Source organism: Bombus impatiens, unplaced genomic scaffold (assembly GCF_000188095.3).
Source record: "Bombus impatiens unplaced genomic scaffold, BIMP_2.2 scf_0377, whole genome shotgun sequence".
NCBI lineage: Eukaryota > Metazoa > Arthropoda > Insecta > Hymenoptera > Apidae > Bombus > Bombus impatiens.
The window spans coordinates 596,163-620,468 of NT_176796.1; the positions used below are offsets into that span (position 1 = coordinate 596,163).

General features: G+C 30.2%; 6 protein-coding genes and 1 long non-coding RNA gene across 8 annotated transcripts; 3 read left to right on the forward strand and 4 right to left on the reverse strand.

The window, feature by feature from the left end:
* Nucleotides 1–234: 234 nt before the first annotated feature.
* LOC100749053 (microfibrillar-associated protein 1) lies at nt 235–2,302 on the reverse strand. Its single transcript, XM_003489758.4, has 4 exons — nt 1,997–2,302; nt 1,153–1,829; nt 907–1,076; nt 235–828 (listed from the first exon to the last, which is right to left on the reverse strand). The coding sequence occupies exons 1-4, from the start codon at nt 2,091–2,093 to the stop codon at nt 393–395; spliced, it is 1,380 nt and encodes a 459-aa protein (XP_003489806.1). The 5' UTR covers nt 2,094–2,302; the 3' UTR covers nt 235–392.
* A 211-nt stretch (nt 2,303–2,513) lies between these two features.
* On the forward strand, nt 2,514–4,283 carry LOC100749171 (46 kDa FK506-binding nuclear protein). The gene is made up of 4 exons (XM_003489759.4): nt 2,514–2,718; nt 2,899–2,988; nt 3,160–4,048; nt 4,123–4,283. The coding sequence occupies exons 1-4, from the start codon at nt 2,709–2,711 to the stop codon at nt 4,202–4,204; spliced, it is 1,071 nt and encodes a 356-aa protein (XP_003489807.1). The 5' UTR covers nt 2,514–2,708; the 3' UTR covers nt 4,205–4,283.
* On the reverse strand, nt 4,043–5,357 carry LOC105680839. Its single transcript, XR_002946764.2, has 2 exons — nt 5,060–5,357; nt 4,043–4,950 (listed from the first exon to the last, which is right to left on the reverse strand). It is a non-coding gene; the product is annotated as an uncharacterized LOC105680839 (long non-coding RNA).
* Nucleotides 5,358–5,568: 211 nt separating this feature from the next.
* Nucleotides 5,569–7,910, reverse strand: LOC100749358. Its single transcript, XM_033320916.1, has 4 exons — nt 7,625–7,910; nt 7,155–7,501; nt 6,344–7,083; nt 5,569–6,087 (listed from the first exon to the last, which is right to left on the reverse strand). The coding sequence occupies exons 1-4, from the start codon at nt 7,810–7,812 to the stop codon at nt 5,806–5,808; spliced, it is 1,557 nt and encodes a 518-aa protein (XP_033176807.1). The 5' UTR covers nt 7,813–7,910; the 3' UTR covers nt 5,569–5,805.
* A 5,012-nt stretch (nt 7,911–12,922) lies between these two features.
* Nucleotides 12,923–17,374, forward strand: LOC100740506 (exosome RNA helicase MTR4). The gene is made up of 10 exons (XM_012386156.3): nt 12,923–13,124; nt 13,229–13,330; nt 13,655–13,897; nt 13,980–14,187; nt 14,268–14,534; nt 14,611–15,439; nt 15,513–15,685; nt 15,753–16,184; nt 16,274–16,811; nt 16,903–17,374. Exons 1-10 carry the CDS (start codon nt 13,009–13,011, stop codon nt 17,058–17,060), a joined length of 3,066 nt encoding a protein of 1,021 aa, XP_012241579.1. The 5' UTR covers nt 12,923–13,008; the 3' UTR covers nt 17,061–17,374.
* Nucleotides 17,264–21,102, reverse strand: LOC100749478 (FAS-associated factor 1). Of its 2 annotated transcripts, none has more exons than XM_003489760.4 (12): nt 20,826–21,102; nt 20,113–20,181; nt 19,749–20,031; nt 19,496–19,673; nt 19,131–19,407; nt 18,967–19,069; nt 18,756–18,901; nt 18,532–18,686; nt 18,263–18,458; nt 18,098–18,201; nt 17,704–18,016; nt 17,264–17,547 (listed from the first exon to the last, which is right to left on the reverse strand). In XM_003489760.4, exons 1-12 carry the CDS (start codon nt 20,862–20,864, stop codon nt 17,467–17,469), a joined length of 1,944 nt encoding a protein of 647 aa, XP_003489808.1. In that variant the 5' UTR covers nt 20,865–21,102; the 3' UTR covers nt 17,264–17,466. The 2 variants fall into 2 exon arrangements, with proteins under 2 accessions (XP_003489808.1, XP_012241580.1); XM_012386157.3 differs by having other exon boundaries at nt 17,691–18,016.
* A 505-nt stretch (nt 21,103–21,607) lies between these two features.
* On the forward strand, nt 21,608–24,055 carry LOC100749715 (NEDD8-conjugating enzyme Ubc12). The gene is made up of 5 exons (XM_003489762.4): nt 21,608–21,866; nt 22,561–22,655; nt 22,713–22,919; nt 23,079–23,767; nt 23,837–24,055. Exons 1-4 carry the CDS (start codon nt 21,764–21,766, stop codon nt 23,217–23,219), a joined length of 546 nt encoding a protein of 181 aa, XP_003489810.1. The 5' UTR covers nt 21,608–21,763; the 3' UTR covers nt 23,220–23,767; nt 23,837–24,055.
* The last annotated feature ends 251 nt before the right edge of the window (nt 24,056–24,306 follow it).

Sequence of the window (24,306 nt, forward strand, 5' to 3'; positions counted from 1 at the left end):
ATATTCTAAAAGAGCCAATTCCTGAGTATTATTAGTAATAACTAATACTTCATCTTTGTTAGAATTATTTAACAATTATATAATATTTTTCTCAGGAAATTAACTGTTATTGATGATACGAATATTATCATGGTACCTTCAAAAGTAATTATTGTTGGAAAAATAAAACATTTTCATGAGTACAAATAAGTTTAAATAACATGCTTTAAAAACCTTGATATGTAAAAAAGTAAATCAAGATTATAAGATATACTAAGAGTTGTATTTATACATTGTTACATATTTAAGGTATTCAAAAGCCCCAATTAATAAAAAAAAATTTGATTTAAATAAAACAATTTTACAATATGTTGCTAATTCTAATATAATATAAAATTCTTAACGTATCCTGATTAATTTTCATTTTTTCTTTTTTTTAATGATGGTCGTTCGAATACTTGCTTCATTCCAGCAGCTTGATTATTGTGGAATTTTAAATTTTGTGCTGTTTCTGAGATCCATGGTGAATCAAATTGAGTAGTATCTTGATCAACTAGATGAGTATATTTAGTTCTACCACTGCGTCCAAAGTTTTTCACTTGCATAACTTTGGGTAAAATCGTTTTATCAAAATGATCCTCCAAAGTTGCACCAGAGAAATCTCGCTTGAATATATTATCCTCTTTATCTAAGTAGAAAGCTCCACGATGATAATATTTTTGTAGAAACTTATATTTTCCTTTGGCTGCTTTATTTGTAATGACTTTTGGATTTAAGCGCGCTTCTTGTCTCCGCTCTTCTTCTGTCATGTTACGTATTCGTTCAACTTCAAGTCGTTCTTTTTCAAGTCTATAAGAAATGTTTTAAAAAATATTATAAGAATTTTTATATGTATCAAATAATTGTTATTGTAATAACGATACATACTGTTCTCTTTCTTCACGATCACGTTTAATTCTTTTTAATTCTCGCAATTTCCAAGCTTCATACTCAACTTCATCATTCTCATCATCTGTACAAACATCTTCAAGTTTTCCTTCATGCTCACTGGTGGTTTTACCTACTTGTGCTTCTTTTCTTATTGCTTCTTCTACCATCTATGTAATAAATAGAATAAAGGAGATAATCACTATTAGTTATTGATTTATTTACTAGTCATATAATTAGATTTACCCGTAATGTTTGTCGTTTCCGTTCTTCTGCTAACTTTTTAGCTTCAATTTCCGCTTGTTTTTGTTTCATTGCTTCTTTTTCTTTTTCCATTACCGTAATTCTGTCTTTCTTACGTACAAAAACTGGCTTCAATCTTGGTCCAGTTTCTTCCTCTGAATCTGTATATTCTTCATATTCGGAACTTTCCTCTGAGGTATCACCCGACCTCTCATCTTCTTCTCCATGAATTAATTCTTCTTCATTTTCTTTTTTTGATAGAACCCGTTGTTTTAATGCTTCGCGTCTTCTCTCAATTTCAGAATCTGATAATTCTTCATCTTCTGACGAATCTGAACTTTCTAACTTTATCCTTTCCCGAGTTCTTTCAGGCTCAACTTCAATTAATTCTGGTTCATGTATGTGTCTATGTCTCTCTGCACGAATTTCTGTATTAGATTCCTTCTGCTTTTCTAAACGCGTCAATCTTCTTATACGTGGATCATCTTCATCACATATTTTCACTTGCGAATGTGTAGGGGTATCTATAGAAATTTCATTTTCCTCATAACTTTTATGTACACGCCTTTCTAAGAAATCTTCTTCTTCGGACTCTTCTTCTGAGCTAGCAGCTGGTGCATAATCAGGTCGTTTACCAGAGACATAACGATGTACCTTTACTTTTTTCATAGAAAGTTCACCTATAAATTCAAACAAAATTTTTTAGGTATTGTAACACTTAAGACATAATTCACAGAAACAACTGTTGTTACTATTTATCTTTATATTATTGTTACTATTTTTAGACGAAAGAGGAAGATAATTATTATAGTTAGTTAAATATTAATTACAATATTTAATTACTAACCTTTATCATTTTTTACAGGTACGGCACCAGCAGTACTCTGAATTCCCATTGGCGCAGGTGCCAAAGAATTATTTGTAACAAAATAATCCATCATCATTTTGCTAATTCACAACATAAATTTTCCAAGCAGTCTAAAGATATTATAAATTATACTCTATCTATGTCTTGCCAATAATAGTCAAACACACCTGACCGTGGTCAAACATTTTACACTTAAAAATATATATGATATAGATGTGCTATCGACCACTCTTTAAGGCCATGCCAAAAATGCATATGATTCTATGACTGTAAACTGTAAATCGTTGCTAAACTCTATGTCGTATCGCCTGTAATATGATCGTAATGAAATTACGAAATATTACTTTAAGTACAAAAATTAAGTAAAAATATTTGAGTGAAAACGTGATATTATCAGTAAGAATTGTTATTTATTAAGTTAAGAATTTCAAGGATAAGAAAATGTTCTAAAATCCATCAAGTTTTAATCGCTGTTATTAAAATATGGTGTTGAATCTACAAAAAAAATTAGTTCATGACAGAAATTGATTTGTAGGTAATGGCGCTGTATGAAGTCTTTTAGTTGTTCATTAGTAGTTGGCGCGAGGTCGTAAAGGGCACTTGGTATCTGTATTTGAATGTAAAAAATAGAAAGTTTTTATAATTGATATTTCATTTTACTGGAATAAGAGTCAAAAGTTACACAGACAAAATGTTTTGGGGTAAGTATAATCACGGTTAAGAATTATCTGATGGTTTTCCAAAATTTACCGGTATAAAGTGTTTTAAAATGGTGTCGCCATGTGGTTTCGAAAAACGGTTACTCCTTATGAAAACAATATTTTACGAAAAGGAATTTGTATAAATATTAATAATAATTTTATAATCTTTTTTTTTTTTAGGTTTAATACTGGAACCAAATAAACGATATACACAGACCGTTGAAAAATCATTCCATGTATCAATGGCTAGCTTAAATCTTCAAAAAGCCGGTAATATTAATAAATTCGTCTTATGCTAAATTTAAATTTATAAATAATCGTTTTAAAATTTGAATAATAATCTAGCATGTTATTCAAATCTTAAATAAGTAATTGAAAAATTGAAATTTGTTATATTTCTAAATAATAATAGTATGTCATTTTATACTTTATTTATTATAGATGACGGTGTGGTACAAGTGATGTTATACTATGAAGGTACTAGTTATTTGTTATGCAATTTAAGAAAGAGCTCAACGTGGCAAGTACCACTTGATTTAAATTTTCATGAGGGAAGTACAATAGCATTTATATGTCATGGCCATGGTCATGTACATTTAACTGGTTATTTAATACCTGATGAAGATTTGGACTTGGATGATCTAGAGGACGTAGAAGGCGAAGAAGAAGAAGAAGAAGAACAGGTACCACAGTTGGTTGACAAACAATCAAAAAGAAAAGCTATAGATACCTTAAAGAATGAAAAAAATACTAAGCGTCTTAAACAAGAAATTGAAGCAGAATCTTCTGATGAGGATATAGAACTAGATGGCATGAATGAAGAAAATGATTCTGATGATTCTGAAGAAGGAGATGAAGAATCACTATTAAATGAAGATGAAGATGAAGATGAGGATGAGGAGGGTGAAGAAGAAGATAAAGAGGAAGAGGAAGAGAAAGTAAAGCCTCAACAGAAAGATAAAAGAAATAAACAACAACAACAAAAAAAGAAAATACTAAATGGAAAAGAGGCAAAGCAAAAAAAAGATAAAAGGGAACAGCAACTAAATGAAATAAATACCCAAAGTGATCAGAAAACAAGAGTAGTAGAAGGTGGAGTGCAAATAAAAGAATTGAAAGTCGGTAATGGTGTTCTTGCCAAAAGTGGAAAATTGATTTCTGTATATTACGTGGGTCGTTTAAAAAATGGAAAGAAATTTGATGCAACAACACAAGGAGATGGTTTTAAATTCAGGCTTGGGAAAGGTGAAGTAATTAAAGGATGGGATGTTGGTATTCAGGGAATGAAAGTAGGAGGAAAACGACAGATCACAATACCTCCAGCTATGGCGTATGTATCATTCATTTATGTGTGAACTAAATTTAAATATATTATTCATATTACGTTTTACATGTTTGTTATAGGTATGGAGCAAAAGGCTCGCCACCTGTTATTCCTGGTAATAGTACACTGATGTTTGAAGTGGAACTTCGGAATGTACATTAAACTTTTATGAATATTTAAGTATTGTTAAGTGATGTATAATGTATTTTAAACTAATAAATGTAATACCCTTTTTCATTATCTTACAAAACTTCAATTTTCTTGAAAATACAACATAAGAATACATAAATAACTGTGTTGGAATACAAAGTAAAATTACATTTTCATATAACTATATGTTATTGATATACAAGATGACGAGCTATTTGTTTCTAGTATTAGTATCAGTAATTATTATTAGTAATAGATTTGCGAGAAAAGCAGAAGAGGATAAAATTTTATTATCTTTTATATAGGTAACACAATAATTTGAACAAACTTTTTAAATCTCCCATGAATTTCGCGTAATAACACGAACATCCTAAATATAATAAATACTTTGCACAAGATGTATATTATGTATATGCATAATATACTTATGGTTATTTAAAAAGTTGTAAACAAATATAAAGTTTAATATTATACAATAAATTATATTCGGAATAATTGTGTTTACAGACAAGTTTCATTTCAATGCTTTTTCATGGAATTTTCATCTTGATTTTTTGTCCATGATAATGTACAAACTCCATTTTTACATTCCTTTACAAGTTGCGGGGGTTGTTCATTATTTGTTAATTCTACTTGTTTGTTTCTGAACTGCCACCATTTTATAAATAATGGCTGTATCAAGAATCTCCATATAATGAGTAATATTGGTATAGCTACACATGGTATACATACCATTTTAAGCCAATTTAGAATAAAATCTGGAACAATGCAGGTTATTATATACTAAACTACTGATTAACTTAAAAATTATATTTTTCTATACAGCTACTTTCACATCATTAATGTAAATAAAAATTGAATTCGTACCTTAAGTCAAACAAACGTATTTTTCTTTCTATTACTCAAAATAATCGAGCAAGTAAATAATTGAGATAATCTGAAAATATACAGAGGGATATAACCTTTATATCATACGATTAAGTATTAAATATTTAAATTCATAACAATTTATTCTATTATTTTATGCATAAAAGAATAATATTTTTATCAAAACTTAAATTTGGTATGTATTATTTTTTACTATATTTCAAATTATCGAATTTTATTTAACGGTAGTTGTGTTATACGTATACTGTATACTCACGTCCGTGAAAACATGCGCAATGATTGACTTCAACAATTAAAATAATGTTCTATATCCAAGCCAATGTTTCCTTCATTAAAATACCTAATATATCTTTAACAATTTTATTTTTAAGTAAAAATGAATTTAAAAAATGCAGATAATCATGCTATTAAGGAAAAATCAGCTAAGCTCTTATAAATTTAATTTTCTTTATTCATTTAACTAAATTTTTAATCATATAACTTTCATGTCTTATCGTTTATCTTAGTTATATTACTTAATATTACTTTATCTGGATATACATTGCATATTAATATTCATACATAAGAAAACATGGTCACAGCCATATATTGCTAACAGGATTTAGATCCTATTATTTTAGCTTAACAATATAAGGTACTAAAAGCATATAAAGCAAGTGTCAGTCAGTATTTTTACTAGAGTTACGAAAGTACTCTTATTAAGTTGTTATGATTTATAAATCGAATTACATGCTTCCAAATACTTTACGTCCTTTTGTTACTGATAAGGAAACAATGACGACACTTAAAACAAAGAAGACTAGTCCGAAGAAGGCGGTCAGAGCTCTGCACCATTGTCGTTTTCGTTTTGCTTTTGCAATTACACGACCTAAGCGTTCCGCTCGTGAAACGTCGAGCGTGAAATCTAAGTCTTCGGCAAATCCTCGCACACGATAATCCCAATTATTTCTGTTGGATGAGAAGATTCTACCTTTGTTGAATGAATCACCGTCACTGCACTCCAACTGCTGAAACATCAGTCTTGATACGTTGGTTACATTGACATTGTGAATACTGTTATTTGCTCCTAACGTTATTACGTGCAAAAAGGAATATACATTACAGGTGAATCAGGTAATGAATCTATTATATGGCAGTAATTGCTTTTATCTCTAAAGAGTTAGATCTATTTGTAACGATTTGTGCATCGAGTAAAGAAGTCGGTTAAAAGATTATACAATATGCGTTAAATTTATAGGTCAGAAGTATTTCACATACACTTACCATAGAGTATTCTGGTTCGTTAGAAATAACTTTATCCCGGTCCTGTTTGTTTTCTTCATTAATATTGATCGCCTCTTTCGTATCACTTCTAATACAACGGTTCAAGTATATGTTTTTCGTTTTTTTATCGAGAGCAATTGAACGATTTAAGCATTTGCAAACGTGCGACTCAAATGTGTTTTTATCGTTCTGCAGTGTTAATTCTGAATTTGTTCTTTGACAATGATTATCCATGAAAAGTATAACAGGTGGATTTTCTTTGTTTTCTGATCCATCGTGCGTCTTGGTTTGTTTGTCATTTTTAGAAGACGACAAAACTCTGTGAGTATGTTCACAAGTGCATAAGCAAGTGTACCATGGATTGTGCAGATAAAGGTGTCGTGTATTATCGTAAAGTTTTGAGTTTACTGGATTGATTTTCGACGACGAATTTTTATTGCTACTTAATAGACACGAATTCTTGTCGTTTAAGAACGATCGTTTGCTTGGTAAAAAAGAGGAATTATGGTAAACGTACTCATAAAGTCCTCCTTTCAAACCAATTCCTTGGGCCACCTTATACGAGATATTGTGCAAGATCTCTTCTGGTGTCATAGCATTTTTGCCTTCTATCACAGAGTTTAGCGTTTGAGATAATTCAAGGAGGACATCGTGTGCCGATATACTTGCAGATTTTTCATAATCCCAATCGCAATATGAATAGGTATATGCGCAACTGCATCCGTAACATGTGTACAAAGCTATTATAAACCGCAACATGTTTTACTGTTTTTATAAGACATTAAAAGAAAAAAAGAATCTATTTGCTTACTATCATATTCGGGATTTTCTTCGCTCTGATAGAGTTCGCGCGGATTGGGAAATGCAGTCGGCCAAATAGGACGTGGAATTGACTCGCTCTCGTGAATTACAGCAAGACCTCCGCTGAATTGATCCTTCATTGTTAAAGGTATTCCTCGAAAAAGACTCTGACCGGAGACTGCTGATGTGTAACAAGAATATGAACCAGCCGACAATGGCGGAGAATGGCTGGAGTAACCGGAACTGGTCGAAGTTCGGCAACATTTTTTTAGATTATTTCGCGTTGTGGTCGTTGTTACTGTTGACGAACCGGCTACGAATCTCGAAACATCAGCCTCTAGCGAGTCAGCCTCTATCCTGAAGAATAATTTTTTCTCCTTTATATCAGTATTTCAAAATATTTAATTAAAAAGTTATTTACTATATATTTAACGTTAATTTATTAATTATTGCAATGATAAAAGAAGAAGTTTCATTTACCATTCTATCTCATGTAAACCAATTCGTGGTACCGCGTACAGATTGTCAGGATTGCAAGTGAATCGCTCATTCGCCGCATATAAAGACAATTTAGTAGTTTCACTGTCAGAGCTAGTTTGGTTCCCACCTGAAACTGCCAAGGCCGTTGCGATTGCGGCACTGGAACAAAACTTCCCGCGTTCCAGCATCCCCTGTTACGATCCAACCTAGTACCACCTATACGAAATTCCCACGAAGTCTTAAAAAACTATCACATTCTTGTATGTACTTTTAACGGTGCCATCAATAAAAGCTATTAAGATTAATACAGATAAACAACTATGATTTTCAAAAATAATTGAATATGCCATACGGGTATAAATTGCGTACGAATTTATGTATTCGTACCCGGATGGTTCGTGGCTGATGACGGTGTTACCGCATGGATTAGATGCAGGTTCATCTAGAGCCAGTAACCACCGTTGCATGCTTTTTTAGAATAATCGCCCGCGGGCTAATAGCCACGCGTTTTCATTCTTAAGTTCCTCCATTATCATTAATATTTCAGCATCATTCTTTGCCTTCTTCTTGATACTCACTGAATCTATAATACAAAATTATGATGAAAAATTACGATGTATTATTTCATCGATTGTTGAAACTGTACAGAAGAAATTTCCAATTCTAATTCGTCATTTATCTACAGCTTGACTAAATTAATATTGCAACTTAATTTTTCATTGAAATTCTAGCTACACGATCGAATCTATCAGATAAAAATTTTTTTAGCTAGATATTTATCGGACATACTGCTTAGTATTGATGCGATGGATGACCCAAGTTTCAAGGTCGCTTTCACATTCGTCATGTTCACGTAAGAAATTGGACAATGTGAAACGAGTATTACGTTATATAGGACATTCTTTACAGACTGATGAAAATATAAGATAATATTATATTTTTGCAATAATTATTTACACAACGAATTTTTCAAAACAAATTTTGTTATCCTTTAATTAATATTTCTTGTAATCTTTATATTTTTATACTCTTTAAGCTTCATAAAATAATCAACTATTTTCTTGAGAACAATATTAAAATATAACCATCATATGAATCAAGCCATAGAAATGAAATATGTATCCGATACGGGAATCGGTCAGCCGGACTAATATACCAGAAGTAGCCGTGTACGCATAACATGTATAATAAACATGGTATCAGCCATACAATTACCTAGTGTACCACAGACGAGTACTCGTCTGTGCTAGTACCATGGATCAGTGTACACACCGTAGCGCCCAGCACTCCGCATTCCGCTTCTTCCAGTCGGAAACTTTCACGTCACTATAACTCACTGCCCGGTGTTCAGGTATTACACGGTGCACCCTAGAATGTCGATTGACGTTACAAAAGTCCTGTGTTTGGAGAAGAATGCAGCTCCAGTCAGAAACTTAATATTTCTTAGATACATTGCATAATCGGAAAAGTTTTGTATTAAACCTACAAACCTACCTAATTCGGTAAATATCAATTAGTTTGCATGTTCAAAAAGAGAAGGGATAAAGTTGAAATAAAGAAAAACGTATAAACGTTTATTAGATTAGGGTCATTTAATTAAGTAATCATTAAATTCGATTGTGAATTTATTCTTCTCAAATCTCGATTTGAACTCAAATTGTAATTTTTTTTTGGACTCAAATTGTAGTTTAAACCATTACGATCATTTTTCTATTCATTTAACGATATGTGCGCTTTCTCCATTTTTTCTTTCTTTTTTCTTTCTTTTTTTTTTGTTCTTTTTCTCAATTCTACGATTAATTTTTGTGCGCTTACGATATATAAATAACTATATACACTTTATTCCTCATTAAGAAGCGAACATAGCGTGCTGTAACTTATCTTATAGGAAGCTCGTACATACGTATGAGCAATCTACAAAACGAAGTTACAAAAAATATTTAACTCACGAACTTTCACTCGTACTCATTCAGGACCGTCGTATGAAAACGTACCGCCCCACAGCTTGAAAATAAATACCCGCTACTTCACTCTGTTACGCTACATATCTACGCTTGAGAGGGCCGAACTTGTTCTTTTAATCGACTAACAGATCCTCAGAAATACAAGTATGTACAAAAAGGAATTAATCGAAACACACTTTCTTTTTCAAACGCCGTATATGCTAGATTACGGTTCTTACACAATAAAATCAACAAAATCGCAGGAAATAATAAATTAAGCATGTAAATATCCGAAAAAAAAAGATTTTCTCTATTTACTTTGACGACATCGAAAGTACTGTATAGAATTTATAATCAATTGATCTTCCGTCTTTCTGTCTATCTTACTTGTTTTTTTACAAAGTAACTATTTTTTGCAATTTATAGAATGCAAATAATGCAATAATTAGCGATAAGTGAGAAATTTATAAATATTAACATAGTATTATTGTGTGTATTGTATGATTGTAAAATATGAAATAAAAGTTTAAGATTACTGGTTAACAATATAGTAGAAGACGATCATACGATAAAAATTTTCTTTCGGTGGTACAAGAAAGGCAAAATAGCCCCGGGCAAACCACAACTTTCATATATGCAGATTTATGTTTCGTATCATTGAACGGATATACGAACTTTGGCCGTTGGAATCGGCTAAATAGCCAGAGGGCAATACCTATAGCTTTTCTTTTCGCTGGAGAAAGTACAAAAATAACAATTGTTCCATGGCAATGAGTGTACCTGCATATTCAGCGAAGAATCAAAGGATTACGTCAGTTTTACTGGTCCATGTGTGTACGTGCTTCGGTAGTCAACGTGCGATGCATTACCCAAAAAGATACACGTGATTTAGTTTCCATCTGACTGAGATGTTCATTATTTTCTATATTCTTTTTTTACTAAATTTAATTATCGTAAAAAGAGCCTAAATTATTCAAACTATCAATGAAATAGATGTCATCGCACAAGATGCTTTTTATAACTAAAAAAAGACGCGATATAATTTTGAGAATATTCATAATTAACCTTCAAAGGGATAACCAATAAAATCGAGTAACTTGTTATCAAGTTGTTCCATGATTTGTTTCATTTTTTTTTCACAATTCGTTCCATGATTAGATTATTGTTTAAAAATGTTTAAAATATTAATCAAGTTCTAATACTATGAGATATTATGATACATTGAAATTTTTAATGTACAAATGAGCGAAAATCAATGGTTTATGAAAATGAACAACTAAAATTCCTTCAGAGGACGCGTTCATTGGTTAAGAAAAATTGACTCTGAACAGGCCCTGACTTTTCGACCCACGGCTCCACGGCACGATGACTCGTGGACCATTGATCGTTTCATGTTCTTATACCTTCATCCTTCGACTCTAACATATGGCCATTCTGTTGAAACTCACTCCATTTCGCAATTCTCGTCACAGAGTATCGCGTACTTGTAGAATTCTTCGCAAATTTTTGTTTGCAATACAAATTTTACTTCACCTTCTATTAATTAAATCGTTGTTTCGTTATCTTGCTATATTATTAAAATTCATGGTATCTTTGATTTTTAGTTGATAGGGTGATATACGCACTTAAATTGCAATTGTCATAAATTATCAATTGACTAAATATTTAAAAGAAAAAGATTATTCGTATATCGCCATAGAACCCTATCCTATCAAGTTGAACTATCGTAATTGAAAACAAAAGTAAATTACTAAACAAGAGGGCTAAGTAGTTGAAACAACATATCACATAATAGTAACATCATCGCAAGTGTAATACTACAGGTATTCTTATGATATACGTAAGTACGACTTGTTGTTAAAACATAGTAATATAAACCATTCGATCATATTGATTAATACATTGCATGATCAAATCGATTAATTTACAGGGTGATTCTATTATGAAGATTCATTATCTATATATTCGTGTTTCTTTAAAATATGTACACACATACAGTTTAGAATAAGTTAAATCTCTATGAGTAAAATGTTGCAACGTTGTAAGAGACAAATAATTTTCATAAAAAATGATACTCGATTTACAGTAATTGTTATTGTTATTTGCCATGCACTCTCAACCAGGGACGGATTAGCCATCGAGCAGTTTGGGGTAATTCCCGGTGGGCCGGTCGGGTTTTTGGGGCCGTTATACGTAAAATTTAATCAATGAACTAAGAATGGATGGCCGGTCATGTCGTTAATGTCCCGGTAAAAATTTACGTCCCAGTCCACCCCTGCTCTTAACCATACATTCTTCCGATACATACATATGTATATTTGCATACTCCGCTTATCTAACTATTTAAGGATTATCTTAGTTATTAACTATTTACTTCACTGCGTACTATTCGATATATTACTTCATTATCACACAAAGATTTACAGTACAAACTATTCTCTACCTGAAAAACTAAGAACAACTAAGAAGAAGAATATGTATGTTGATATAAAGTAGAAGATGTATAAAAAAGTAACTAACTGAGAATTACAATTGTAATAGTAATTATAAAATCATTGAATAAAAATTGAATTTTAAATTATTCATTGCTTTCGAAAATCTACATACGCTTTTAAGTATCTGTTTCAATCTTCTTCCTGCGTCAATAAACTTTGTGCATAGAGGAGGCTGGGCGCTCGGAATACAAAACTTTCACGCGCGTGCCAGCGTGACCGTTACACTCACGATGTTCCACTCGCGAACGCCTAAAAGAAACTGAAAGTCCTGCTTCTTCGTCATATAAACTCGACCCATTCGAGGGTCCCATTCTATCCTTCAACGTGTTATCACGTCCGGAATCACGTAACGAATAGACAAATTATCCGTTTTACCTGCTGTTTGTGTTGCCTAAATTAATTAAGCAGATACATACATTATTTTGCCACCTATAGCAAAATAAAATAAAGTTACAAAAGTTTTGTTTTTTATTTGATCTGATATGTTTTATACTATAAAACTTATAAAACTTTTAAATAAGATTCATTTAAAAAATAAAAATGATGATGATATTAGTGTAAATATTGATGTAAAGAAAATTGATGTATATTTGAAATGAATTATTCAATATACTCTACGATATCTTTTTATTGTATGTATATATAAGTTGTAATTTCATAATAAAAACACTTTTGATCCTACTTACATATTTTATGTTCTAATTAATTAAAGCACTTTATTTTATTGCAAATTAAAAATTCTTTTATATTAAAAGTATGAAGTTTTAAATACATAATTTGTTGAAATTTTAAATTAATCGATAGTCGACCACTCTTTCGATATATTTAATAGTCGACCACTTTTTCGATATATTTAATAATCGATATAGAATGTCGATAGATGTAAACAGTAAGCTTTGTAAAGAATCTATGTAAATTGTGATCAGAGTATAAATTTATATTTGTAATGGCTAATTTTACCGAAGACTTGTTTGACGTTTTTGAAGAAACAGAAGATATAGAAGTGATTCCAACTCCAATAAAGCCAAGAAATGAAGATATAAACGCATCGTTAAACGAAAAGTTAGTATAAACGTTTACATAACCTCTTCGTAATATAAGTATGTATGTACTCTGAAAGTAAATTCAAGCAATTTTTTTAATTAAAAGAAATGATATGCACACAGGGGAACCAATGCAGAAGGTGGAACTAAACGAGAACTTGAAAATAATTCTGATGCATTTATTTCTAAAAAATTACGACCTGATCCTGTATTGGAGGATTTAAAGTAAGATGCAAGGTGTTAAAAATAAGGGCTTATAGTATTTATCAAGAGCGGTAAAAAGTGTTTATTCAATGCTTCCGTTACTATACATCTAAATAATAAAAGTTAAATTTACATCGTAAGAATTGTTTTTAGAGTCTATGTTGATTAAACATCTTTCTACTTCTTTCAGCGAGTACTATAAGCTCTTTAAGTATTAAATACTTTTTTGCAAACAACCTGTACAGTAGTTGTTCCTCTAACCAAAAAGTTATTTGCAAAGTTTTATTTGGTTCGCTTAATAATTATCTTTGAATAATATATTTTCAAATTTTCAAATTTTTATAGTATAGAAGAATTAACATCACGTATCAAAATACATACGATAGAAACGATTGAGTCATGTACACACGAAGTTGCAGTTCCACCAGATTATGAATATGTATCCCTGGAAAATAAACAAGGCAAACCAGCAAAAGAGTACAAATTTGTATTGGATCCTTTTCAAAAGGAAGCAATATTATGCATCGAGAATAATCAATCTGTTTTAGTTTCCGCACATACATCAGCTGGTAAAACTGTTGTTGCAGAGTATGTATTAGAATTTGAAAAAATGATATATTTTAAATAATCTATGTATTGTTAATAATAAATAATGTGCAAAATTTTGTAGGTATGCAATAGCGTGTTCGTTGAGAGATAAACAAAGAGTTATCTATACAACACCTATAAAGGCATTAAGTAATCAAAAATACAGAGAATTTTTTGAAGAGTTTGAGGATGCAGGTTTAGTAACTGGAGATGTTACAATTAATCCAACAGCAAGTGTGCTTATCATGACTACTGAGATTTTAAGGAATATGCTTTATCGAGGATCTGAGGTTTTTTAAAATATTTTTTAAATTTACATGTAAATAATATTCTTACCATCTAGAATCTCAATAGCGCATTTAATATTTAGGTAATGCGGGAAGTTGGATGGGTAATTTTTGATGAAATTCATTATATGCGTGACAAAGAAAGAGGAGTTGTTTGGGAAGAAACATTAATATTATTACCAGACAATGTGCACTATGTATTTCTTTCTGCTACTATACCTAATGCCAGACAGTTTGTAGAATGGGTTGCACATTTACATAAGCAACCATGCCATGTTGTTTATACAGATTATAGACCAACTCCTTTACAACATTATATATTCCCTGTTGGAGGTGATGGTATCCACTTGGTTTGTAGACTGTAATAAACAAGTAACTTGTGATGAAATAACCAGCATATATTTATATATTTATATTTATATGTAGGTTGTAGATGAAACGGGACAATTTAAAGAAGAAAATTTTAACAGAGCAATGGCTTGTTTGCATCATGGTGATGCAGCTAAAGGAGATACTAAAGGACGTAAAGGAGGTATTCGTCCATCGAATGCCGGGCAAACAAATATTTTTAAAATGGTTAAAATGATTATGGAAAGAAATTTCGCACCTGTAATTATATTTAGTTTTTCAAAAAAAGATTGTGAGATATATGCAATGCAATTGGCTAAATTAGATTTGAATACGTTAGAAGAAAAGAAGTTAGTAGACGAGGTATTTAATAATGCTATGGATGTTCTTAACGAAGAAGATCGACGTTTGCCACAAGTTGAAAATGTATTACCGCTCTTAAGACGAGGTATAGGTATTCATCACGGTGGACTTCTACCTATTTTGAAAGAAACTGTGGAAATATTGTTTGGAGAAGGATTAATAAAAGCGCTCTTCGCGACAGAAACTTTTGCTATGGGATTAAATATGCCAGCACGGACAGTTCTATTTACATCATCGCGAAAATTTGATGGTAAAGACTTTCGTTGGATTACATCCGGAGAATACATACAAATGTCTGGTCGAGCAGGCAGAAGAGGTTTGGACGAAAAAGGAATAGTAATATTAATGATAGATGAACAAGTTAGTCCTGTCGTTGGTAAAGCAATTGTACAAGGAAAACCAGATCCTATTAATTCAGCATTTCATTTAACTTATAACATGGTTTTGAACCTTTTGAGAGTTGAAGAAATTAATCCAGAATATATGCTTGAGAGGAGTTTTTATCAATTTCAAAATCAAGCATCTATTCCAGACCTATATAACAGTAAGTGGATTATCTTTTCGCCTATTAAATATTATGATTTAGAATAAAATATTATTTCTGCATATCATTATAGAGGCGAAGGATTTGCAAATTGCATATAATGCAGTGACTATTGATAGATATAACCATATATCTTCTTATCATGATATACGTGAGCAACTTGACCATCTTAGCACTGAATTTAGGTCATTTTTGACAAAGCCAGAATATTTACTTCCATTTTTACAACCTGGAAGATTAGTAAAAGTATGTATTTATATATATTATTTACATTTTAAATCATTTTTTTTCATAATTATATTGATAATTGTAGGTAAAAAATGAAAATGAAATGTTTGATTGGGGTATTATTGTGAATTTTAAAAAGAAAAACCCTAAAAACCCAATGAAAGAAAGCACTGCTATTATTATTGATATATTACTTCATGTTTCTAAAGACTCCAAGGAAGGTTGCCCTATACCTTGTCATGAAGGAGAAGAAGGTGATGTGGAAGTAGTTCCTGTTATACACACATTAATTTCTCAAATTAGTTCACTTAGATTGTATTATCCAAGGGATTTAAGACCATATGATAACAGGAAAGGTGTATTAAAAACGATACAGGAAGTAAAGAAAAGATTTCCTGATGGACCACCATTATTGAATCCTATTACAGATATGCATATTGAAGACGAAGCTTTCAAAGATATTGTTAAAAAAATTGAAGTATTAGAAGAAAAATTATATGCTCATCCTTTGCATAAGGTAAAATAGTCATCTTTTGTTTTTACATATTTTTTCTTAGTTTTAATTCCTCACATTAATAATGAATATTTTACCTTCTGCTAATGTAGGATCCTGATGTAAATACTCTATATGAACAATTTTTACATAAAGAAGATTTAAGTAGTCAGCTAAAACAAGCTAAGCTAGAATTAAAACAAGCCAAATCAATACTTCAAATGGATGAACTAAAATGTAGGAAACGAGTATTGCGAAGAATGGCCTATTGTACAGCATCAGATGTAATAGAACTAAAAGGCAGAGTTGCTTGTGAGCTGAATGGAGCTGATGAATTGTTAATGACGGAAATGATTTTTAATGGTTTGTTTAATTCGCTAAGTGTTCCGCAAATGGTAGCGTTAATTAGTTGTTTTGTTTGTGATGACAAATCAAATGAGATGCCTAAGTGTACTGAAGAGTTAGGTGGTCCACTCAGGCAAATGCAAGATTTAGCTCGAAGGATAGCAAAGGTATCTACAGAAGCTAATTTAGAATTAGATGAAGACGCATATGTAGAACGATTCAAGCCGTATTTAATGGACGTTGTATACGCTTGGTGTAAAGGAGCTACCTTTTTGCAAATTTGCAAAATGACAGACATATTTGAAGGTATGTTTAGAATTGTTGTTCTTTTTTACTAGATTATCAAAAGCCTTTACATGTTATTTTTAGAGAATAATGCAATTTTAATTTATTTTAGGCTCTATCATAAGATGTATGCGTCGTTCGGAAGAAGTTCTTAGACAGTTATGTCAAGCAGCAAAAAACATTGGAAATACGGATTTAGAGAATAAATTTAGCGAAGCAATTAAACTTATAAAGCGTGATATCGTTTTTGCTGCATCTTTATATTTATAATATAAATTCTTAAAAAAATTAAATATTATTCAAAATATATCTTTTTATTACAAATTCCATTCATATTTGTTACAAATTGAACTCCTTTAATATATCTTTAATGCTTTTTGCAATCATGGTAACAACAAACAAAAGGCTACTTTTGTTTGAGGTTTTTTGAAATGTAATTTATTTTTAGGAATTTAAAATATACAATGCACATGCATGGAAAGAACCTTTTTTTATAATATAAGACTACATTTGTCGTACGAATGAATAGTACGAAAAAATACAGCATAAAAATGTAGTTACACAATAAACTGAACTCATACTAACTGATAACTATTCAAAACTTGTTAAATAAATAACACTTTCAGAATATTGCAATGTTTAACTTCTACATTTTAATTTAATTACAACAAGTTACTTATCGTTCTTCTAAAATTACTGTTTCTTGAGGACAGAATTTTAGATCCATAAGAGTTAATTTTGAATCCATAGAAGTTAACTGAAACAAATAAAAAAATAACATTAAATAAATTTTAACTTCACTATTACAAAGTAATGACACATATGTAAAAAGCTCATTTATCCACGTTTAATTCAATAAAATGAGAAGCACATTTACGTAGTGAGAACTCAAGTGCTTACATCATCTACTTACATCCCTTCGAGGCCAACTACATAGAACTTTGTATTCTTCTGTTGGGTAACCTTCCACAATAAGGAAATTAAGAAGCGTTTGTAATGGTGTATCAGACTGAAATCTACGTTCCAAAAATTTCCCAGCTGGGAGCCGCACTCGTACTTTTAGCACTCCATCACCAGTACTTTGTTGTGGTTCGGGAGGTAAACTTGATTCTACTGCTTGTCTATGAGCTTCTTTTCTCGCTTCTTCAGCCAACCTTTCATTTTCTGCTTGTTCTTTTCGTTGTTTTTCTAGCTCTTCTTGCATTTGTTTCGCTTCTTCTTTCGCTCTAGAATTATATCGAAATTAAAACAATTTGGATATATATATATATATTTATCAAAATATTATATGTATATTTTTAATGTACCTGTCTGCAGCTAAACTTTCTTGATATGCTCTATCTTGCTCCTGTTTTACTCTTTCTCTAGCTTGTCTTTCTTCTTCAACACCAATATCGGTACGTCTTTGTTCCTATTTTGAAAAAATGTAATGCTAGAGATTATATTAACATCATATATTAATTTTCACTTACCTGAAATACTTCAACGACGTGAATTAAATTCGTTAATAATTCATTTACTCCGACATTGGCATGTATTACTGTAAACATTTCTGTAATTGATCTAGCTCTCATTATAATTACAAGAGCAGGTAGAGTATCAACATCTATATTTTCCATAGCTAATGTTGCAAACGATCCTAATGTTTGTTTTACAGATGAGAGAAATCTGTAAATTAAAAGCATTTTGCAAGAAAAAGTTTTGATGTTATTAAGAAATTATATTTTGTTGTTATATATACTTTTGCTTATTGGATTCAAATGTAATATCCCAACCCCATACAATGAAATTTGCTGAGAGAACTTGGAGTACTGCTTCACAACTTAATAACTGTGTGCAAAATACATTTGCTAATACACTATTATCATGATGCAAATATACAGCTAACAATTTTCTCTGTAACATTAAAAAATGATATTTTATATAAAATATTAATTAAAGTAAATAATTCTATCAATTACAAACCTCTTTCGCAGGCTTTAAACATGATTCTTTAACGGCATCTTTAAATGTACCAGTAAAAAATTCTGGATGTGCTGGTCCATACCGTTTTTCAAATTCTTCTGCAAAATGCATTGTACCTATTGTTTCATCTGTTACATTTTCTGGCACTAAAAATAAATTAAATAAATTATTGATAATGTAAAATTAAATTTAAAAAATTTAATGTACGTACTAAGACGTTGAGTTTTTGTAGATCTGACATTATCTACAAAAACATCATCTTCTATATCATCTTCATCTATAGAACTGTCACTTTCAACTAGGTCTATAACTTCCTGTAAGTACATAAGTATTATTTTAAAGCTATATATATTTGCAATTTAATTATTACTATACCTTTCTTTCTTTTTTTATGGGGATTTCATTAACAGATAGATCATGTTCTGGATAAGAAATTCCACTCTGAGCTAACATAACATTATCATTTTTTACTGAACTTGGCCAGCCTTTCCATTGTTGATTTCGAACTGGAACAGCTGTTAATGAATAAATGCCAGATTTTACATCCAAAATTGTATTGGTTCCAGGAAATTTCAAGTTATATGTTTCCTTATTTATTTCATTTTTAATGTTCAAAGTATATGTTTGAGTCATTCGATTTGATAAACTCACTCTACAAAAGTAATAAATATGTGTAATTATACATAAAATTGAAATATTTTATAGAATTAAACAGATTATTTTTTAGAAAATTTACTTACATATCAGTTGTTAAATCAACATCTTCTGTTGCAGGAGACATATACAATGTATTTTCTTTAGGTAAATCTAATGATTGTAACGATCTATAATCTGATTTTGGCTCTTTTTTCCACCCATACAGACGTTGTTGGCAAGGTGGCACATTTGTTTGTACCCATATAAGCTGTTTGAGATCCTCTGAAAAGATATGTATGTGTAACTCCCATTTTAATTATTGTATACAAACAATATAATAAAGTGTTAACCACTTACTTAATGATGAAAATTCAGACAAATTTATTTTATATTCATTATTAAGATGGTTAATATGGAATGTAAGAGTTCTTTCTCTTTCGCAACTTTTAGGTTTACTTGTCCCTGGTTTTGAATTTTCTGTTACTTCTACTTTGGAATTACTTTTAGGATCACAATTGGTTTGGGATGATAATGAATGTGCCTGAGGCATTCTTTCAATTTCTTCTATCATTTCTATATCTGGACTTACTTCAGAAGGTAATTGTTGTGTAGCATGAAGCATAGCTTGATTTACTGCCACCTATATGATATGATATAATATCACTTAAGTTCTAATGCATTTTTAAATATAATACATAAATGAATTTATACAAAAAGTTACCAATAAATCCCAATTTGATTCTTCTAAATATTTAATAGCATCACCAACATCATCAATTCCTGTACATGCCTAAAAGAATAGCTTACATTTATTTATAATATTCACAAATAATTAATATAAATATTAATATAAAATAGAGAAAATATTTTTTGAATTAATTAACAACAGAATTCTTTTTTAAAGTTTGTTTCTGTACTTGTAATTTTACAGTCTTTGTTATCCGTTTTTATGATCTATAAATACAATAATACAAAATCAAAAAGAGTGTGAAAAAACGTTTAACAATATACAGAATTAAACATCATAGAATATTGTTTTAATATTAATAATATATGAAAATTGACCAATTTTTAAAATCATTCTTTTTTTCTTTTTCTTTTTTTTTTTAATAAAACGAATTGTGAGAATTTTTTTGAAAATTCTCAGAGGAGAAAACTTCATACTAAATTTTTTACGTATTTTTTCTCATAGAATCATTTTCTTTTTGGTTGTACTACGATTTTCAGTCCACCCTATATATGTGTATGCTTATCTTTTTATATACTTTAAAATATCGCTAAAATTTTGACAGATCGAAGACAAAACAAACGAAAATATTGTTTTATATTTATACACTTTTTTTACTACTGTCAATGTCATTAATGCATACAGCATAACCTAAAATTCTATTTTGTATTTAATATTGGCGAATAATTAATCATTCAATATATTACCTGAAAGTTAGCTAAAATCTCATCCCGGATCCCAGCCATCGTGTCGTCGTTTACTGTCACACTTAAAAAATACTTGCGGATCGCGAAACGCTACCTCGTTACTTTTTGATCGTTACAAGCAACATGCACAACTAATGTAAGCCATTGACGTCTTAAACCTCACTCTAATTCGAAACGAACATTGAACCATCTAGGTATATAGTGTTTATACATTTTCCCTTGTAGCAGCAAATAATTGTTCGTATATTCAACGATACCAAGAAAGATATTTTCATTGCACGAATAAAGGTTTCCAATATATGTGAACTATTATGATTGGTAGAATCTCAAATCGTTACAAGTGATCTCCAATCATATTTGAACAACAAGAAATGCATGCGAAATACTTTTCTATACGTTTATGCTTATGATAACGTAATATAAACATTTGACATTCTACATCTTCAAATCATAATATATCTTACTTATTATAAGCGTTTAATAATAATAATAATTGATTTTCATAAATTGCTTTGTAGTTTATGTAACATTTAATCTTCAGTCTACGCTCCTCTAAATTATGAGGCACTAAATTAATTCAAAACTGATAAAATAAATTATTAATATTCCATAATCTACATTATTATAGGTAAATATCAAAAACATAATTGCAAAAAATTTGTCTTAATCGAAAAGAACTAATTATTTAATTTTGATTTGGAACATGTCACGTGCATATATGCATAAATGAAATACAGGCTTTACTGTATCAAAAATGGTACTTTAATACCGTGATCGTAACAGAATCGAGTTCTGTTCCGTCCACGTGAAACCAGTCGTAAATTTACAGTAGTTGTTTCCATTGTCAAAAAGTTTTGTTGCGTGCATCGTAGCTGCGCGCGTGGTCGATCGAGGAAGAAGACTTTTGTGCCTTCCACGCCGGGCACCGCCACTCTATCATGATCAAATTATTCTCGTTAAAACAGGCGAAAAAGGATGGCGAGTCGCCGAAAGCTGGCACCCAAAAGAAGGCATCTGCAGCACAACTGAGAATCACAAAAGGTTTATTGATGGTTACTCATAGTCTCCTTTGCAATGTCTGTTGTATTTGTTACTATAAATCCAACTTAATATATAAAGACTAAAACGTATCGATTAAAAGCTGATTAAAAGTTTTGTTAAGATTCAACGTTGTAGTTAGTTTTAAATTTTGTAACAGTCAATATTTGTCCATTTTTATTGATACCATATTACGCGTATATTATATATTTAGTTCTTTGCTTTCATTTACCTTGCGTATACATATATGCAGAATTTACAAATTGATTTATTTTCGTATTTCTTGAAGATGTTGATTTGTGAACAAAAATGTTATAACTTGTTTATAAAATATTATTTATAACGTTTCGACAAATTAAGCTAACTTTAACTTAAAAATTTTTAAATTAACTTAACTTTAAAAAGTTAACTTAATAAATAATAGAAATATGTGGTTATATCCAATGAAGCAACAAAGAATTATTCACAAGATTATTATAAAGAAAATTCCTTAATAAATAAGATAATGTGATTTGATTTGTTTTTATATTTTTTGTTATTAATATTAATATTTGCATAATATTTAAGACTATCCTAGATTAAAAATATTTTGTTCACTATTTTGACCTTTAAATAACCTTATGTAATTTGAATAATTGAAATATATTTTTTCTTCTATTCTTTAACATGTACATTAAGAAATTTTTATTTTATGTAGATATAAATGAACTTAATCTTCCAAAAACATGTGGGACAGAGTTTCCTGATCCAGATGACCTTCTCAGCTTTAAGCTAATTATTTGTCCAGATGAGGTAAGAACATTTTTCTTTTTATATATACAACTTGGTAATGATTTAAAAATTTTTTAGGGATTTTATAGAGGTGGCCGATTTGTCTTCAGCTTTAAAGTTGGACCAAATTATCCACATGAGCCGCCTAAAGTAAAATGTGAAACACAAGTTTATCATCCTAATATTGACTTGGATGGCAATGTGTGTCTAAATATTTTAAGAGAAGATTGGAAACCAGTCCTTACAATTAATTCTATTGTCTATGGATTACAATATCTTTTCTTGGTATTTAGTATAACATAAAATTATTACATTTTCTTTAACAAAGTAGAGAATTTTCTACATAAATGCTTAATTATTTAATTTATATCAAATTCGTTATATGTTACATCTTTGTATATAGTTGACCAAAGAAATTTTTATGAAAAGATATTATTTGTTTAGGAACCAAATCCAGAAGATCCATTGAATAAAGATGCTGCGGAGGTCCTGCAAAATAATAGGAGAGCGTTTGAGCAGAATGTAGCAAAAGCAATGAGAGGTGGCTATGTTGGCGCGTTTTATTTCGAACGGTGTCTCAAGTGACATTAACGTTTACTTTATCCGAGGACACATTGAGAAAAGAGATCGAGAGTAGAACTCCTTCATGCTCTAAACGTGTTCCTCTCATCCATCTCATTCGTTTTAACGGGCCTCTTTGCGTCTTCATGAGTGCTTCGTACCTTTGGTCAATAAACCATCGGTAAAAAATACCACCGATGTGCTGTTTTCTCGGAGTTGTGGGATACTTTTTTTCCTTTCTGTACTTTTTTTTCTTTCAAATGTAACAAAGAATTGAAATTGTATTTACACTTGCAAGCTTTTTATTCAACTGTTAATTCGTTAGTATATATAATGAAAACAGAACATATTGCTAATAACGATTATTAAAGTTGTTTTTGAAAGTACGTCCATTAATGATTAGAAATTACTGCTTTGCTAGATACGCTTTTTGCAAGATTAAACATGAAAATAAGCGTATAATTATTTTGTATTTAAAAATTTATTTTTAACTACAATCTTCTATACCCAAATGAAAATTTCGTAGTATCTCTAAAACTGGAATTGTTCTAATCTTATTTTTAAAAATGTATGTGTATATATATATATATATATATATATATATATATATACATATACATTTTTATAAATTATATATATAGATATATATATGCGTATAGGCAACAGCAAATGTATCTACAATTTCAATCATCGCAGCTCCTCTTATAAATGTATCTCCGCCCTGAGGGTTACTTCGCAGGATATAAATTATTTTCCATAAATGGATATATGTATATATCCTGCTAAGTTCTTCATTTAAAATCACGTAACTTAACTTATGTATCGATCGAAAGTGGAATATAAGGCTGTTAACGAAAAAATTTTGCATTTTAATTGTTAGTCAATTCTGTTCCTAATTATACAACTTCCATTTTTCTAGTCAGATATGATAACCAATGTTACTATGCGGAACTGTTATCAAATTTTATTTTATTCCTTTAAATAAATGAATAAAAAATGGTTAATAAAGCATTATACAATTTTTACAAAACAGGACTTAGCTTAACTAATGTCTTTAAATTAGAAACTTAGTAAGTCATAAACTTTGTACATGACTTTTACTTGTAATATA

Coding starts and splice junctions, on each gene's coding strand:
- LOC100740506 (XM_012386156.3), top strand. CDS start 13,009: ATGGCTAATTTTACCGAAGACTTGTTTGACGTTTTTGAAGAAACAGAA. Junction 14,188..14,267: donor TGCTTTATCGAGGATCTGAG/GTTTTTTAAAAT, acceptor TTTAATATTTAG/GTAATGCGGGAAGTTGGATG. Junction 15,686..15,752: donor AACCTGGAAGATTAGTAAAA/GTATGTATTTAT, acceptor TGATAATTGTAG/GTAAAAAATGAAAATGAAAT.
- LOC100749478 (XM_003489760.4), bottom strand. CDS start 20,864: ATGGCTGGGATCCGGGATGAGATTTTAGCTAACTTTCAG. Junction 20,032..20,112: donor AATCAAATTGGGATTTATTG/GTAACTTTTTGT, acceptor CATATCATATAG/GTGGCAGTAAATCAAGCTAT. Junction 18,459..18,531: donor TTTGAATCCAATAAGCAAAA/GTATATATAACA, acceptor TTTAATTTACAG/ATTTCTCTCATCTGTAAAAC.
- LOC100749715 (XM_003489762.4), top strand. CDS start 21,764: ATGATCAAATTATTCTCGTTAAAACAGGCGAAAAAGGATGGCGAGTCG. Junction 22,656..22,712: donor TAATTATTTGTCCAGATGAG/GTAAGAACATTT, acceptor AAAATTTTTTAG/GGATTTTATAGAGGTGGCCG. Junction 22,920..23,078: donor GATTACAATATCTTTTCTTG/GTATTTAGTATA, acceptor TTATTTGTTTAG/GAACCAAATCCAGAAGATCC.
- LOC100749171 (XM_003489759.4), top strand. Junction 2,989..3,159: donor CTTAAATCTTCAAAAAGCCG/GTAATATTAATA, acceptor TATTTATTATAG/ATGACGGTGTGGTACAAGTG. Junction 4,049..4,122: donor ACAATACCTCCAGCTATGGC/GTATGTATCATT, acceptor TGTTTGTTATAG/GTATGGAGCAAAAGGCTCGC.
- LOC100749358 (XM_033320916.1), bottom strand. CDS start 7,812: ATGCTGGAACGCGGGAAGTTTTGTTCCAGTGCCGCAATCGCAACGGCC. Junction 7,084..7,154: donor AGAAAATCCCGAATATGATA/GTAAGCAAATAG, acceptor GGTTTATAATAG/CTTTGTACACATGTTACGGA. Junction 6,088..6,343: donor ACGAACCAGAATACTCTATG/GTAAGTGTATGT, acceptor CTGATGTTTCAG/CAGTTGGAGTGCAGTGACGG.
- LOC100749053 (XM_003489758.4), bottom strand. CDS start 2,093: ATGATGATGGATTATTTTGTTACAAATAATTCTTTGGCACCTGCGCCA. Junction 1,830..1,996: donor ACCTGTAAAAAATGATAAAG/GTTAGTAATTAA, acceptor TTGAATTTATAG/GTGAACTTTCTATGAAAAAA. Junction 1,077..1,152: donor GGAAACGACAAACATTACGG/GTAAATCTAATT, acceptor TTTATTACATAG/ATGGTAGAAGAAGCAATAAG.